This window comes from Pleuronectes platessa, chromosome 15, assembly GCF_947347685.1.
Source record: "Pleuronectes platessa chromosome 15, fPlePla1.1, whole genome shotgun sequence".
NCBI lineage: Eukaryota > Metazoa > Chordata > Actinopteri > Pleuronectiformes > Pleuronectidae > Pleuronectes > Pleuronectes platessa.
Genome location: NC_070640.1, coordinates 23,912,676 through 23,930,427, shown reverse-complemented (window position 1 = coordinate 23,930,427; position 17,752 = coordinate 23,912,676). Strand labels below are relative to the sequence as shown.

At 41.7% G+C, this 17,752-nt stretch overlaps 1 protein-coding gene across 4 annotated transcripts in view; it reads left to right on the top strand.

Moving 5' to 3' along the window:
• Positions 1-17,752, top strand: part of dlg2 (discs, large homolog 2 (Drosophila)) — a 204,586-nt gene that overhangs the window by 89,641 nt on the left and 97,193 nt on the right. For 3 of the 4 annotated variants that reach the window (XM_053441264.1, XM_053441254.1, XM_053441255.1), the window contains 2 exons: positions 3,642-3,725; positions 4,967-5,131. In XM_053441264.1, coding sequence (XP_053297239.1) covers positions 3,642-3,725; positions 4,967-5,131 — 249 coding nt within the window. The remainder of the gene's footprint in view (positions 1-3,641; positions 3,726-4,966; positions 5,132-17,752) is intronic. The other variant, XM_053441256.1, reaches the window with a different exon arrangement.

The window sequence follows — 17,752 nt, the reverse complement described above, 5'->3', positions numbered from 1 at the left end:
TGCGAAGCGGTCACCTCCATCAAATGTCGTGAAAAACAAACGCTGATTAAATAATTAAACAGTTTTTTACTGGCTCCGTCAGTAATGTACTGCTCCTCTTCCAAACTCCTCCAATCAAATCGAGCCAAATAAGTTTACAATTTCTTACCCAGTTGGGTTTGCACATGGGTCAAAAGACATTGTTTGTGTATGAGAGAGAGAGAGAGAGAGAGAGAGAGAGAGAGAGAGAGAGAGAGAGAGAGAGAGAGAGAGAGAGAGAGAGAGAGAGAGAGAGAGAGAGAGAGAGAGAGAGAGAGAGAGAGAGAGAGAGAGAGAGAGAGAGAGACCCTAGAATCTGCTCTGAGATTTAATTTTCTCAGTTTAGTTCGACCAAACAAGTTACTATAACATATCAAAAAATTGATCGAAAAGAAAAAACAATAATACAATATTCAAACCCAAAAAAATGACCAAAAACCAGCTGCTCTTTTTTGACTTCAAACAAAGAACTTCCACATTTAAACTCAGGAACAAAAGGTTTTCATCGGGAAGAGGATCACTGGAGTCCGGCTGAATGAGTCCATGACAGTGATCAACTGAAGGTCAGGGTGAGTCAGCTGCTGGTTCCAGCCTCTCAGCAGGAGGCTGACCACCTGACTGACCTGATCCCCCAAACGTGAGGCCAGACCTGCAGCGTAGTCCAGGTGAGGGCCACACCGCTCCAGTATGGCACGGGCTACTGGTCTCCAGACCAGGTTGGATGAGAGTGTCTTTAGACCAAAACATAAAGAGTCAAAACAGACAGAGGAAAAACAGACAGGGTTTAAACATCAAGTGGCCAATTGGGCTCGGATTTCTGCCATTATTTTTTTCAGGCGGTAAAACTCCTGTTTTGTGAACCACGGGTCATCCTCATCCTTCAACACGGAGTGTCTCACTGAGTGGAGGAAAACTTTAACCAGTCTTGAGCCCTTAGTCTGTTGTAAAAAGGTCCGGATGCTGGTGAAGGTGTAGAAACCTTCTTCATCCATCTGCTTGTTCTCCTGTGTTTCTGTTAAACGTTCCTCTGACTGAGAGGAAGAACACGGTGGGTTTTTCTTTGAAACTTTTGTAGCTTGGTCACTATTTGTCTTGTTTTCTGGGTTTTTTCTTTTGGCTGACAGTTTTTTAAACTCTTCCTCCATCAAAAAATCCTCCTCATCAGAGAGCTCTGCCTCTGCTCCTCTAGTGTCTGTTTGAGTGTTTCTGACCTCGTTCTCCTGATGGACGTCCTCACTGTCCTCCCCCCCGTGAACCTGGTGTGTCGCCCCGCGGCTCCATCAGGACAGAGGCCCCAGCACCCCCCCAAGGCCGGCGGGGGCCCCGATGCAGGAGCCGAGGAACCACCACCCGCCAAATCAGGCGGGGGCCCCGGTGCAGGAGCAGCGGAACCATCAACGGCCAAGGCAGGAGGGGGGCCCCGGCGCAGGAGCACCGGAAACACCACCAGCCAGGGCAGGCGGGGGCCCCGGTGCAGGAGCAGCGGAACCATCAACGGCCAAGGCAGGCGGTGGCCCCGGTGCAGGAGCAGCAGAACCATCGACTGCCAAGGCAGGCGGGGGCCCCGGTGCAGGAGCAGCCGAGTCACCACCCGCCAAGGCAGGCGGGGGGCCCGATGCAGAGGCAGCCGACTGGCCCCCACCGGCTCTGTCCGGGCACAAGCGGATCAGGTGTCCCTCCCTCCCACAGCCAAAACATTTCATGTTCCCTGATGTTACATGCACCGTGTAGTTGAAATCCTCAACTTTAAAACTAAAAACCAGGTTCAACTCTTCCTCACTTTTCTTGAGCACCATGAACACGTGTCTCCTAAAAGACACGACATGTTTGAGGTGTGGAGATCTACTGTAAATGGGGATAATTTTTATGGGGGACATTAATTGTCCATGTCTGGCCAGTTCTTTCTCTATTAGCTCATTCTTCAGGAATGGGGGGACATTAGAAATGAGGACCTTCCTGACCGGATTGGCCAGGGACAACACAGGTGTGAAGGAGCCCTGAATCACCACTCCCCTCTCCAGTAGCTGGCTAGCTTTTTCAATGCTATCCACAAACACAACCACAGCACTGTTCATACGTGAGGCCGACTTCACACTGTCATACCCCACAACCTCACCCACAGCCTGACTGACCTCCTCCACCGAGCAGTCCACAGCCGGACACAGTTTGATGCCGTGTCGGCGTGTTAGCTTGTGGAGGCCGGAGCCTCCACCTGCAGCAGCCATGCTGCACAAACACAAACACACAACTAACAACTAAAAACTGCTGCTCATGACACTGTCACTCACACAGAAACAAAAAACACCTCTACTACAAGTGCAGAGGGAAAAAAGAGCAAAAAAAAACAGGTAGAAAAATCAAACAATTTGAACAAACTTTCTCCAGCTCACTCACCACACTCAGTCCCAACATGCACAGAGAGAGAGAGAGAGAGAGAGAGAGAGAGAGAGAGAGAGAGAGACCCTAGAATCTGCTCTTACTTTTTCGTCAAGTTCTGGGACAATCATTATTTATTCTTTTAGCATTGAAAACAGTGGATTTACATGAATCATAGCACTTTCATAAATGGTGAACATTGTGACAAAAATCTTTGACAACCCCTGAACCAGATTGGCAAGCTGAAGATTCCTCTTATTCACAACCCTGAGCTTGTTCTCACATCCGGACTCATCCGCTGCTGTAGCCTCTGCCTTCTGTTGCTTCAACTTCACCGCTTGCACTCACCCTTTTTCTTTTTGAAAAAACCTCTTGTATCCACAGCCTTCAAGTCAGTGAATTAGCTCTCGAGTTACCACTACATGCCAACAGTGCCAAGTATCCATGCTATGTCTCTCTCTCTCTCTCTCTTGCTTCCACTCTCTGACTCATTCAAACTTTGCACATGCCAAATAGTGTGAAGTAGATCTGCTGCTTTAATCACACAGACAGGAAAGAAAATCCAGTCACGTTTTTAATCAGTTATCGTTATAATTTCTAGGGATTTTAACGCATGACCAGCTATTTAGAAAACAATCAGGGGTGTACCTTCAGACTGCCTTCAGGCACCCCGGCTATAACAATGCCTAGCGTTCACATCATATCACAGATCTACTGCCAACAATGACATTTAGCTGAAGGATATAACTATGTACTGGGGTGATGTGATAATAATGGGGCAGTGTGGCCAAGGGGGTAGAGTGGGCGTTCTCCAACATGAAGGTTTCCGGTTCAATCCCCACTCTTCCCCATCTGCATGCCGAAGTGTCCTTGGCAAGATACTGAACCCCTAAATGGCCCCTCATAAATGTTGAGTGTTCTAAAAATGTAAGTCCCTTTGGACATTCTTAAATGACATGTAATAATAATTGTTTCTCTGTCTCTCCATCTGTTACTATGTCTGTGTTTCCATTTGTAATCACCTGAAACATACTGTGTGTGTCCTGCATGTGCTGGCATCTGATGTGGTAGAGCAGAATATCATAGACACTGCAGCCGTGCTGGGCAACAGCATCAGCCTCCTGCGAATGCTTCTGTATGGTTGTGCTTGAGATCCTGGATTTGACTGATTGTTTCTGGACATTTCTTATGTCACACCTGCTCTGTTTGCTGTTGGTTGTCACATATGGTCCTGTTGCTCTCTCCAGAACAGGCCACCAGCAGTACAGGGGTCCCCCCACAACGGCCAGACCCCACCCTGCATGAACCCTGCCTTGATGAACGTTCCCTGGGTGAGAAGGGGGTAGTCTTTTAGTATTTTTTTCACCCCATCCAAATTGCATTCAATATCATCCTGGCAATCAACCACACAAGGACATGTCTATTTGTGTTAGTATTCACTGACATCATGTGTGAGTTTTTCAAAGATAAAAGGAGATTTCATCATCTTGGTGCACTGTAATGGGAAATGATCTGCAAGTCACCCCATGTTCATTGGGCCATCTCACACTTGTTGAGTCTCACAACCATCTCAACTGCATTACTCTTCATTATTCATGTCAACGCTGGGGTAGTTTGTTAACCAGGGATCCATATTGTAGTAGCAGTGATTTTAACTTATCACTGAATCTGAATTTCCCTCGGGATTAATAAAGTATCCATCTATCCATCTATCTATCTATCTATCTAATAGTTTGGAAAGGGTTAGGGTTTGGGTATTGCATGTTCATTTAACATACAATACCCATGACATGGAAGAATGCATATTCTGATAAATATCAGGATTGAGAAATATTATTAGATTGTTATGAAGTTAAACTTCCCAAAATTATGCAAAATGTTTTTTTACAAGCTTGAAATAAATGCTAGAGAGCAGGGAATGGCCACAACATCATGGTAACCAAATAATCTGAGTCTAGAACGATGAATTAAGACACCCAAAACCTATACTTATAATATAATATAAACATTTTGTTTTTAAAATAAATCATATTTTTTCATACATAAAGACTAAGCTTGATTTGTTCACTTGAAATTCATTTTCTTTCAGAAATCTCAAGTTAAGTCGTCATTTTGTCCAAATATATTAAATTTTTTAACAGAAACTAGTTAGAGCCGACCAGTAACTTTGTAATAATACAATAAGACTCGTTAGAGACACTGAATTTGTATAATTAATACTCGATATCGCATAACAACAGATACAGTCTGAATCAAAACAACTTGGTGGTTCTCTGGATGTTTTGTTTTGTTATGCCTCAATCTTTGTCAAATTGAATTAACATTATTGTTTTCAAATGTGGAATTTTCAAGCGCTGCACAATAACAGAAACAATAAAATAAAACCTTAATAATGATGTGATTATGAATTTGTTAGCATGATGTTGATGGTTAGTCCTCTCATCAGAACAGTGACATGAAGCATGGATTCACTTCTTTGTCCATGATTTTCATGGACAAAGAAGTTCTTTCCTTCTCATGACCGCCTTCTCTCTTTCTCACTCTCTCTTCCTCCCTCCCTTCTTGCTTTTAGCAGTACCACTACCAAGAAGACGACTCGCCACCTCTTGACCAGGGATTCCCACGACTTACCAACGAGGTGCGCTCCCCTGAGCTAGTGCACGTGTCCGAGAAGAACCTGTCTGAGATCGAGAATGTGCACGGCTACGTTTCCCACTCCCACATCTCTCCTCTCAAGGTACAACTCTAATCCTGTTATAAAACCATGACCCCCCCCCCCCCCCCCCCCCCCCAATCAGCACTATAAACATCTGCCAATATGGTCTCTCCCACATATTATTGTAGTTGGTTAGTTATTGTAGAAGGTTTTTGGCAACAAAAACTTGCATCACAACTTGCAACTGAGAATTGCATAATAAGGAGAACAAGGAGGGAATGCACAACTACCAGATAAACTATATATATGGTTATAATAGACTGTAGTTGAATTCATGACAGTGCAGTGATTTTGCTTGATCTAAAGTCGCAGATCTAACAAGTTCACTCTCTTTCTGCTTCTGCTATGTTTTCCTGACCCATGGGAACACTAGATGGTTTAGTAATCTTGCTGTTAGTTTGTAGTTTATCTGTGTAACTAGAAGAGAAAACTGTAAAATTGTCACATCCCTCCTTGTCCCTCCCTTTGTCATTCCTTGCACACATTTTCCCTGTGCATTGTCTGGATTCATGAAGTGACAGTGAAGTGCCCTGGCCCGACAGTACACTGTCTGTCAATTGTGTTTCAGCTCAGGTTTGAGCCAGCAGAGGGCGATATTAAAATAGAAGACAAGTTTGGGTTGTGTCTGCAGATTGAAACCCTTAGTTAACCATGTGTTGTTTAAATGAATACATAGTTAATCACCCCTCTGTCGTCTGTGTTACTTCACAGATCACTGAGTAGTACTTGCAGATAGATATTTGTTCAGATTGTATAGTTTAGGTAAATTATGTTCTCAGCCTGAGTAGTTTTACAAAATATTTTGTTTGGACTTAGAAACGTTTTGGTTTAAAATGATGTAAACCTTATCAGTGGGAAATTATCTCAAACTTCCTCTGGTAAAAATACTATATAAGCTTCTTCTTCTTTAAGACATTGCAGTTGGACTGTGTATTAAATTATGTTGTTTAGAAAGCATCTGATTGGACGCTTTACCCTGGTTTTGATTCAGTGAACAGCTTTGGACAAGTGACCTCATTTATAACAGCAGGAACTTATCATATATTATATATGACGATAATGCTTTTGCTTTTAGATATAAGACAAGATCCTACCATTATTTCACTGACATGTTGGTGTATATATACTGCCATCTACTGTCAAGAGCTCGGAGTGCTTTAGCTCTGCCCACTCTGTGTCGAGCCATAAGGTGATGCCGTATGCTCTGGGGCCGGTATTTCAAAATGATCCCACAGGATTAATCCACCTGGATTGGATTAAATCCTGATCAGATCCTAAAAACGGGTATTTCAAAGCAAATCTGATCCTGAAGATTCAGATTCAGATTTGGCAATCCAATCCTGCCTTTGATCCGGATTAAAAGCTGCTGTTGAGTATTTCAAAACTTAAGTGGGAAATCTGGATCAGTTTGATCCTAAAAATCAGGATCACCCTGATCCCACCTCAGAGGTGGATTTGAACAGTTGAAGTGTAACTGCTCCCAAAGTTCTTTGTTTAATACAACTAAGCTTCACTGCTGTTTGATCAATGTTTATTTCCTTTTCACGTTCCTTTTTTTTTTCTGCAAACATGCACGCTGTTCACTGCAATGCTTTAACAAATCGGCGTCAGAAGTGCAACACAGAATAAACATTACACTACTGCGTGTAAGTGACATTACAAACTCCAATTAACAAGGAATTATGAAGGAAAAACAATGTGATTTATTAAACAAACAGTGTTAAACTATGCAGTATACATTTCAGTCTTTTAACTGCTTTTCCAGCAACTGAATTCTTAACTTGACTTCTTCTTGTTTAAGAAGTGTTAGTTTGATTTGTTCATTTGTTAGAATTATTTGTTGCTGAGCCCGTTCCGTTTCCACCTTCAGTAGTTCATTGTAGCCATCCCCCTTCTCAGCTTGCCTTTTGCGCTTACATGGTGGTGGTGGTGCCGGTGGATTCCACATCTCCTCCAAGACAGGGCTCTGGCTTGTGCTGGGCTCTTCAAATGCCAGCTCCACAGGGGTGAGGGTGACCAATTCAGCAGACAGGTTCAGAGGCTCCGTGGGGTCGATTGACTCCCCTGTACCAGCTGGCAGTATTCCAAACAAGGCTTGGGAACTCTCACCTCCTATGATGTCCAAAACCGTATCAGTGAACTCCCCACGTTTTATGGACTTGTTCCCTGTTTGGGGGTTTTTCGCCTCAGAATGGTCCTTCGTAGCCTTTTGCTTTAAGTTTTTCCACCTAAGCCGAACCTGCTCAACACTCCGCCGTTGGCCACTACCAGTGGCATTAATTTGCCTTGTTATGTCGGCCCATATTTTATTTTTTACTTTTGAGGACAGAGAACTCTGTCCAGGACCACTAAAACCTCCAAAAAGGGCCTGGTAATTGGCACGAACACCCTCCAAAAGGGCCGTTGTCTCTGCTGTTGTGAAATTACTTCCTTTATTCTTCTCCATGTTGTCTGAGAAAGCCCTATCACTAAGGAAGGCCTTAAATACCATAAAGCTAAATTGAAAGCAGGTGAGAAAGAACAGGTCACAGACTTTAAAACTGGGCTCGTTAGGTCAATGACCTTTGCTTCTGCAACATGACATCCATAGTACATGTCCTGCGGCACCGTCAGAGACGATACAAGCCTCGTCAGTATGTCCAACGAGGTAATTTCATTGAGCAGTACTCAAATGATGAGCTTTATGCACGGTATAGATTTCGAAGAGAAGATATTTTGTATATATGTGAAATTCTTCGCCCACATCTTCAACGTCCTACAAGAAGGAGTCATGCCTTACCTGTGGAGGAGCAGGTGCTTATTGCCCTACGTTTCTTTGCCTGTGGATCCTTCTATGAAGTCATTGCAGATGGCCTGGCTGTGACAAAGTCTACAGTGGGACACGTCATGCATTCAGTGGCAGCAGCCCTGGCTGGTCTAATTCACCAGTATGTGAGATTTCCAGGTACTGAGGAAGAAATAACACAAACCAAGAGAAAATTCTTCTCAATTGCCAGGATGCCTAACACTATTGGTGCCATTGACTGCACCCACATACACATTCAGGCACCCCATGAAAGAGAATGGGAATTTGTCAACAGAAAGGGACGGCATAGTATCAACGTGCAGCTCATAGGGAATGCTGACCTTAAAATAACCAACTGTGTTGTGAGATGGCCTGGTTCTGTACATGATGCACGGATTCTAAGAGAAAGTCATCTCTACAGAAGACTGCAACAAACTGCGCCGGATGGTATCCTCCTGGGTGACAGTGGCTACCCACTTCTACGGTGGCTTATGACCCCCTTCGCTACTGTCACATGTGACCCACAGCAGAGGTATAACAATGCACACAGCGCAACAAGGGGAACAATTGAGCGTATCAATGGTGTTTTAAAATGCAGATTTGCCTGCCTGAACTATCTTCGTGTGGAGCCGAAGCAGGCCTGCAATATAATATCTGCCTGCATTGTTCTTCATAACATTGCCCAATTGAGAAGAGTTCCTCTGAATGAAGACATCCTGGACAGACCACCACTTGAGGCAGAAGTACCACAGCTGCAGCCACCACCACCACCACATCAAGCAGATGAACCAGCAGGAAGAGCAGTTCGAAATGCCATGGTTAATTTGTATTTCTCTTGATCCTCATTGATAAGGTCTGGTGCTTTTGTTTAACAAAACTTCGATTTGTATGTTTAAGTTTGAATATGAATGCCTTATTTAAGTAACAGTTTTTTTTGTTAAGTTACCCACTGATAAAGGCCTCCACTGAAACTCTGTCAAATGTTTTTATTCACATGCATTCAGCACACACACTTAATTTTCATAGCCAAAGCTCAAAAAGTAATGCCATTTGGAGCAAGTCTGTGCAAGTCTCTTCCCACAGACATCTGTAAAGAAAATCTAATATTAAGGTTTTAGGGCTGTCCCCTTTGTTAACAACTGTTTCCTAAAAAGATATGTACAACACATTTTAAAATCTACACACAATGCCTTGCGAGTGAATGCATTCAAATGGACTGTGGACCGCGACATACAGACGCTAGCCTATTTACTAGCTTGTTAGCTCCTTAACACAGGAGTCAATGGAGCAGCGTTAGCTCGCATTAGCGCGAACTCTGCTTAATTAGAGATCGCCGAGCTCTTCTTTCAACTTTGTGCTGATTTACATAATTGGTTAACTCAATATAATGATTGCCTTTCATCTAGTCTGAGGACGCATCAACACTGGCTAAGATTATACTTTAATTCAGAGACAATAGTTGAGCTAGCTTCTCCTTTTTCTGTAAAATGTTGGCTCCATTTCCTGTTTCCTGTCTGTGATCCAGGGGGCGGGACGGATTTGGACATCCCAATCTGCCGGTATCAGGATCACTCTGATCCAATCCAGCAAAGTTTTGAAATACCGGGATAGATCAGGTTGATCCGTGGCTGAGGACAGGGGGATTTGGTTATCCGGATCATTCTGATCTGGATTACAAGTTTTGAAATACCGGCCCCTGATGTTGAAATGTAATCCAGCAGATTCATCAGTCACACCTGGCCACTGTCATGCATTGTTAAATAAATATCTTCTGTGGTTTTGCTCATGTGCAGTCTGAGGGGAAAATCTCCCGCTGGGTGAGAGGGTCTTCCTCATTACCTTAAATAATACAGGAGGCCACAGTGATCCTCTACCCATCATCCTCATCCAATCTTAACCCATTTGAACATGTCCCCCTCTTCTTCTGCCCAACATGTGACTGGGTAACTATTACTAATGCTTTTTCATCCTGATGCATTAGGCACCCTTCTGCTTCTCTCTCTCTCTCTCTCTCTCTCTCTACCAAAGTATACTGGCTAGTGATTTTGTCTTTCATTTCTTACCTGCAGCCTGCACTGGTTACCCGTTTTGATCTTGCATACCCGAGTGTGACCACAGCAAACTACATGGCAAGTTTTATTTGATTTAATTTTAATTTTACTTCAGGTAAACCTCTGTCCACTCTTCCCTTATTTCTGGGTCACTGTGCCCAGAAAAATTATGCATGGACTTTGTTTTGGTGTTGTCTTCGATCCATTACCTGGAGGAGCTAGTTTTCTTTTCTTTTTGGTCGTTGTTTGTCATACACGCACTTTACTAAAATAATCCACTGTGTGTTTGTGAATCCTTTTGCTTGCCATCAAATTCCATGTGCTTGTTGTGGTGTTGATGTGATCTGGTGTTAAGTTGTCAGTATATAATCATCTGTGTTTAGGATCCCCTTATTTGAATTCTACCTACACAGATGTACAAGCAATGATATCCAAAGATCAGGTCATTATTAAGGCACAGTTACAGCCTGTGTACTGTGTCTCTCATCTTGGATGATGAAGCATAATTATTAAACATATTCGATCGTAATATTCAAGTGGGAAAAAATGTGCTCTCATTTTGCCAAGGATTTGCAAGGTTGGTTCTATTTATGAGATTGTAGCATGCAAATAGTTTCTATAGGCACATGCTCTGTTAATAAGGACAGGATTCATCACATAATCAGTAAATATAGTAAATATGTGTATGGTCTGAGTCACCAAAAAACAACTTGTGGACTTTTCCTATCCCAAACACTTGGGTTCAAAGGTACAATAGGTCATTTTAGACATTAAAATGTTTGTGATAATGTTGTTGAGTATTTTAATTACATTATCCCACATTCCAGTCATTTTAAAACCTACAGAGATATTTCATTTTTCTTAAGGCAGTATGTTTGGTGGCCTGTCAGTGGTTTTGTTGTCTTTTTCTGCCAGAAGTGTCGAAACAGATTTTTTTCCAGTGTAAGTCAAATTGTTACAATACACCTGTTGAATCTCAATGGTTTGTAACCATATATTTCAACAAAATGAAGGATCTTAGCCATCTACAATCTATTTACTGAGCAACAGCCCTCTCTGCAGCCCCATGGGGTTCTTTTTACGTTGGGCTCCGTGTCCGACTGAAGAGTGGATATTCAACATGATCCCTGGATTCCTGTTCAAGAAACGCAGGTTCTATAGCAAATACACCATACACTGTGAAGAATTCACAAACAATTAACTTCTAAGTTTCTAAGTTTCTAAGTTCAAGTTTTAGCTGGTCACTAGCCAAATCAAGCACCACCGTTTGGAGATACTGTGACTCAGCGTAGACATTATTGATTCTAAGTGCTGCATTGTTAATCGATTGCCTGTCTCTTTCTATGCTAATATCAGCTTGTAAAACCACATGTATTTATTTGGCAGCAATTACTACTCCGTCAATCATTCAGGGTGATGTTTGTGAGTAATAAAAAAAAAAAAGTTAAATGAAGGCTGCAGCAGTCATGCCGAGCATCAAGTTGCAGAGGTCAGATCAATAGTTTGTCTTCTTCGTACAAACTTCCATCCCATTTGGAAGAGGTAGTATCGTATCTTTCAATCAGCAGTGTCTTGTCGAAGTCGGTGTTTGAAGAGAGGAGACGCGGACCCAGAACTTGCAGCATAACAGAATTTATTAGAACAAAGTTTCACAGGTCAGACGGGCACCATGGTTTGCCCGGAGAAATCACACAGGCCGAATAGTGAAAATCTGACTTGACTCTGCAAGGCAAGGCGTTTTACAGGGGAGTTGTTTACTACAAACCTAGAGATGAAATGACATCACACAACAGGGCCTTTTGCCTAAATTTGGGAATGTGTAGTTCCTTAAGATTTAGGGACCTGCTGAAAACCATCTCTTCTCTTATTATTCCTTGGGGGTTCAAGGATAGTTCAGACAAGGAGAAACATACAGAACACATCTGGAAATAATCATGCGTCATAGATGTAATTGTCTTTATGCTTCATAACCATGTTCAAAAGATGTCTTAGTGAAATATACTATAGTAGCTTTTTTGTGATCCACTCCCTTCTGTCATAATTCCTCCACTCTCCTCTTTTTCACACAATGGAAGGCCCTGATTGCTTCGTAAAAACTCTCACATTGGCTTTACGGGCCACTCTAGGTAAGTGGAGACGTGGATGACAGAAGTGCCACCAACAGTGCAACAATGAAGATAGGAGCATTGTTTTCTCTCCTACTCAGTAAAACACACTTTGTGATGACGTATTGTTTTCATCTGTACATCACGTTCACTTTGTTGAGGTGGCCATTCAGGTTTATCTTTATAGCAAAGACAAATAAAACTGCTTAATGCTTAAGTATAATGGGGTCAGAGTTAGTAGTTCATTATGAGTTGATACAAACATAATCTACGCTTCAACAAAGTGATTTTAATAACAGTTTATTTATGTTAGAATGACAAGAAGAGAAAGGGGGGTCTTGTAGGTGCTGAATCTGTTTATACCAGGGCAAACCATGTCCTTGAAACTATATTGTATTGGCAGAATACTCCAACAATAGGGATACAATTCCATTACTCTAGTGCTAACATAAGGTAGACCATTCTATAGGATTCCAGCTCTGTGAATATACTCCTGTTTCTTGTATGGGTTTATTTTGTGTTTGTGACACTGATGTGACATTGGCAGATTTTACATGATCTACCACAAGGTGGTACTATCACATAGTTAAAAAGAACACATGAAACCAGGCAGATCAGATGTATTTACATTGAGATGATTTGTGTTTCTTTAAACCTAAATATATCTCAATATATCCTGTGTAATATATTAGACCTTTAAGTTTTCTTTGTGTCATAATGTCAGTTTATAAACCTTAGCGTGAGGTTTGCTGACCTACAATATATTTGTATTGCCCTTTGGCCATGTCAATGCAAAATTTATAGTACTAATTGTTATATTAAGGGAAAAAGCACTTTCTATTAGGACAATGGAAAACCTGCTAATCAAATTAGTCATAGACGATCCATTTTACAGACCCAAATATTGACTGAGATGGCAAACATTTTGGTGGTGAGCTTCATTTAAACTCAATTATATAGTCCATTCATCAGAGCAAATGCATGAGTATTAATCATTCAGCTGATCAAAACTAACTTTTTAGGCTCTCTAATTGGGTCTGAGAAACTGTCTAGACTTGCATTATCAAAGAGATTCCTTAAAATGTCTCCTGTCCTCCTGTTGATGGACTGTCATCAAAGTACCCATTTACTCCAGTTCCCCAAATAGGTACTATTAATTTTTTAACAGATATTATACTAGTACCTTTGATTGGATTTTGATGACCAATGATACATTCTTTCAGTAACACATTTTCTATTATGTTATTGTCTTCACTTCTGCTTTACAATTTTCAAAGTTATACTTACAATATCACTATGCCAGCATTTTTTTCATGTCGGAAGTAAGAATAAAGCACATATAATCTACTTGCTAGTATTATTTATATAATCCAATAAAATGAACATTATCATCTACAAATGATCAGGTATTTTGGTATGAAGCCCTTTGTTTTTAATGTAACCAAGCATTCTTCAACATAAATACACATCTAACATTTGTAACAAACATAAGTGTTTAATCCCACATTGTCCACATTGTGTCTGGTGATGTAAAACATGGAGGCTTTGGGATCTTAGCTGTTTCACTGCACCTTCACAGACGGCCTCTGTAAGTGCATATGAGCAGTCCATCATCATCTGTCTGTGTTGACGATACCTGAGGAAAGATCATTTCAAATCAGCAGGCAAACAAGGGAAACACTAGGAGTCAAAACATCATGCAAAGTGTGACTAACCTTTCCTGCTGATGGTCTGTTCACAACGAGTACCTATCAAACCTAGATAGAACATAATGATGCACTTCAAATAACCTTTCCGTCTCTGTCAAAGATACAGTCCTGTCTGCACTCAGACACACTATGAGTTCCTCCAAAATTGATCTGCTGTTAGTGGTTTTTCTGTAAGAGGTCAATTTTGTGCACTTTAACCATTTTTCCTTAAAATAGATATTTCTTCTTTGCTGATGGAACACCCAATTTTCATTCACCCTTTGAATGAAACGAAAGTGAACAGAACACAATTTAGAGGTGGTGAAAACACTCGGTGGATAACAAAATAAGAAGTGTAGTGAACAGTCATAAGAGAATATCCTGCAAGAAAATGTGACAGCATTAAAAATAGGTCAGCTCTCAAACAGAGGAAAGGGAAATGGAAAGCCATTAAACAGAAACAGCCATTAGTGCTTACTGAGTGCTGTCGTACCTTCTCAGATCATGATATGGAGTCTGACTTTAGCCGAAGGCTGTGTCTAATGTGGGACATGCTGGATGTGAGCAGACCCTTTTTATTACTTCAGGTTTTCAACGTTTTTTTTTTTGTTTGTTTTATTTGTAATAATATGACAGGGACTGCTTAAAACCTCTCAAGCAAATTTCAGGAATACATTGAGTTAACTCATCATTAGGCTGTCATTTACAATGGTGTAGTGCATACTTCTGATGAATTCAAAATGATTCACCTTGAAGTGCACAAAAGCACTTAAATGCACGTGACTTAGTAGCTCCTGCTTCCTACATACATCTGCTGTGTTAAGTAAGGTGAAGCCAGAGAGAGAGAGCCTGGCCCAATGTTCACTGATTGTCGTGACATAATTTACCAATTTCAAATGTCAAAGCCTTTTTTCATTAGTAAAATTGTTTCATAATATCCTCTGTACTTAATTTGTCAACCGATATTCATTTAGTGATGTTAGGTTGGTCCTGAAGACCACAGTTGTACAACGGAAAGATTGTCTTATAAAAATAGATGTGTGAAGTTTAAAGGACATGGGAGTTTAACTATTAGAGACAAAGGGTCTTATAATTTAATTATTAGAAGTCCAGAACCTGGGATTTTGGAGCTTTACCCATATGGTATCTTCACATTTGCTAAATCACATTGTTACATATATTTTTAAATCAAATTTAAGTGCCCTCAGAATCAGAATCAGAATCAGAAGTATTTTATTGCCAAGTAGGTTTACACCTACAAGGAATTTGCTCTGGTAATTGGTGCTTACAATTAACATAGAAACATAAAAACGCAATAACATAAAAAAACGCAATAAATACAACATACATAGGAAAAGCAATAAAAATAGAAAACCAGTATATATTTTCTCACTGTTTACTTCTTATTTACTCACTTTTTTCCAATATCTATACAAAGTAACATTTATTTTGACATAAACATTTCTGAATAAAAATATATAAAAGATAAAAGATGTAAAAAGTGAAGTAAAAAGTGATATGCAAAACAGTAAACAGTGTCCGATTGCAATATGCAATGTAATGCAGTATAATATAATATGATATGATGTAATGTGTTAATTTAACACATCCTCAAGGTGTGGGGGCGGAATAAAAGTCAGAGTCAGGTGGGGGTCCCGGGCCTTGTTGATGAGGCCAACTGCAGCCTGTAAGAAGCTGGTCTTGTGGCGGGAGGTTTTGGTCCTGATGGCCCGCAGCCTCCTGCCCGAGGGAAGAACCTCAAATAGTTTGTGACCCGGGTGGGAGGGATCAGCCACAATCTTACCTGCTCGCCTCAGGGTCCTAGAGGCAAACAGGTCCTGAAGAGATGGCAGATTGCAGCCGATCACCTTCTCAGCAGAACGGATGATCCGCTGCAGCCTCCTTTTGTCGTTTGCAGTGGCAGCAGCGAACCAGATGGTGATGGAGGAGGTGAGGATGGACTCGATGATGCAGGTGTAGAAGTGCACCATCATTGTCTTTGGCAGGTTGAATTTCTTCAGCTGCCGCAGGAAGTACATCCTCTGCTGACCTCTTTTGGTGATGGAGCTGATGTTCAGCTCCCATTTGAGGTCCTGGGAGATGATGGTGCCCAGGAAGCGGAAGGACTCCGCAGTGACGACTGGGGCGTCTCTCAGGGTGATGGGGAAGGGTGGGGCTGGGTTCCTTCTGAAGTCCACAACCATCTCCACTGTTTTCAGAGCGTTGAGCTCCAGGTTGTTCCGGTCACACCAGGTCACCAGATGGTCAATCTCCCACCTGTAGGCGGACTCATCCCCTCGGGCGTGTGTTACATCGCTTTTATCTGCAAAGCACATTTTCATAACTAATTGTTCAGTAAATGGGGCCATAGAAAGGGCACATTTTGAACCCCTGTGGCTGCAGGGTCTGTGTTGGGACAATTAAAGATCCGGCAGGCCAACCTTTTTTGTCCCAGATCTGCAGCTCTTACTAACAACATCCCCTCTGTTCTTCCTGAAAAAAAGGAGAAGAGACCAAGTCAACCAATGGCAAGCAGAGTGTCCTTACAACGCCATGACACTGTCTTATCAACCATCTATTAAATTCAATGAAGTGTGCCCATTTAGCCTGATTTCACAGTAATAACAATTTAAACAGTAGCAGTACCAATATATCAGCTATTACGTATTGGCTTTTTATAATTCATTTTTGTTTAGATTTGGACCCTTCTGCTTGTTGGGTAATCTGCGACATTATTTACAATTTTGAATTCTGTGACTTATTCTGATATATCTTTTACACATTAGATCGACTTGTTTTCTCTTTCTGTAATCCTCAAGGTGTTTTCTAACCACACCTGAAGAAAGAACACATCTGCTTGGAGATCAACCTATTACATCTGTAGAGACTCAGCGTTTACCCATTTAAAGTGCTGTGTGACTTCCTTTGAGAACCCCCTGACATCTGTGACGAGAAATGGTTTCTGAATGAACATGGTGAGCGGCTGTCCAAAGCTGAAGCTGTCAAAACGTTTTTTGAAGTTTACAATCAGCTTATCAATAAAGTCAACAAAAGCAGACACATCTCTCTGTCCCTGAACCTTTTCCTGCACTGCTGGGAAGTGTGCACAGTCTCCCTGCAGGTCTTCCTTGAACACCTCAAGTTTCCTCTGAAAGGAGCGGACAGCTGTCATCAGTTCACAAATTGAATTGTCCTTGCCCTGTAGCCTCAAATTCAGTTCCTTCAGATGTGAAGTGATATCAACCTAAAAGGCCACATTATCCATCTGTTTCTCATTTTCTAAAAAGAGAGAAAACTGTGTTGCCTTCTGACTTCTTAGTTCTGCAAAGAAAGCTGCTACTTCCCTCCTGATGGGCCGAAAGCGCTCTAACACCCTGCCTTTAGTGAGCCACCTTACATTGTTATGCAGCAAAAGATCATCAGCATCAGCATCAACTTCTCTGAGGAATTCCCTAAGCATGCGATACTGGTAGGAAGAGGATGCCCTGAGAAAATTTATCATTTTCATCATTGTATTCATCACCTCAGCATGCTCATCTGACATGGAGGCGCAGAGGACAGATTGATCAATGATGCAATGGTAAGCTATTAGCTCAGGATTGTCCTCTTTCAGTCTTGCTACAGCTCCTTTCTCTCTCCCTATCATAGCAGGGGCTCCATCTGTGGTTATTGAAACCACTTGTTTTGGCTCTATTCCTCTCTTTGTTAACATCTCCTTAACAGCCAGGTAGATGTCTTCTCCTCTTGTACTGGTCTGAAGGGTACTGACACCTAACAGGTCTTCACAGAACACTTTCTGGTCTGTGCTGAAAAACCGGACATACACCAACAGCTGAGCACTGTCACACACGTCAATGGATTCATCAACAGCTAAGCCTACACATTGTGCCTTATGAATTGCTTCATCTAGCTGGGTTAGCACATCCTCTGTTAATAGTTCACTTCTCTTTGTGACAGTTGATGCTGACATGGGTATTTGCTTTATTTTATCACAAAGCTCTTGTTTTTGTTTT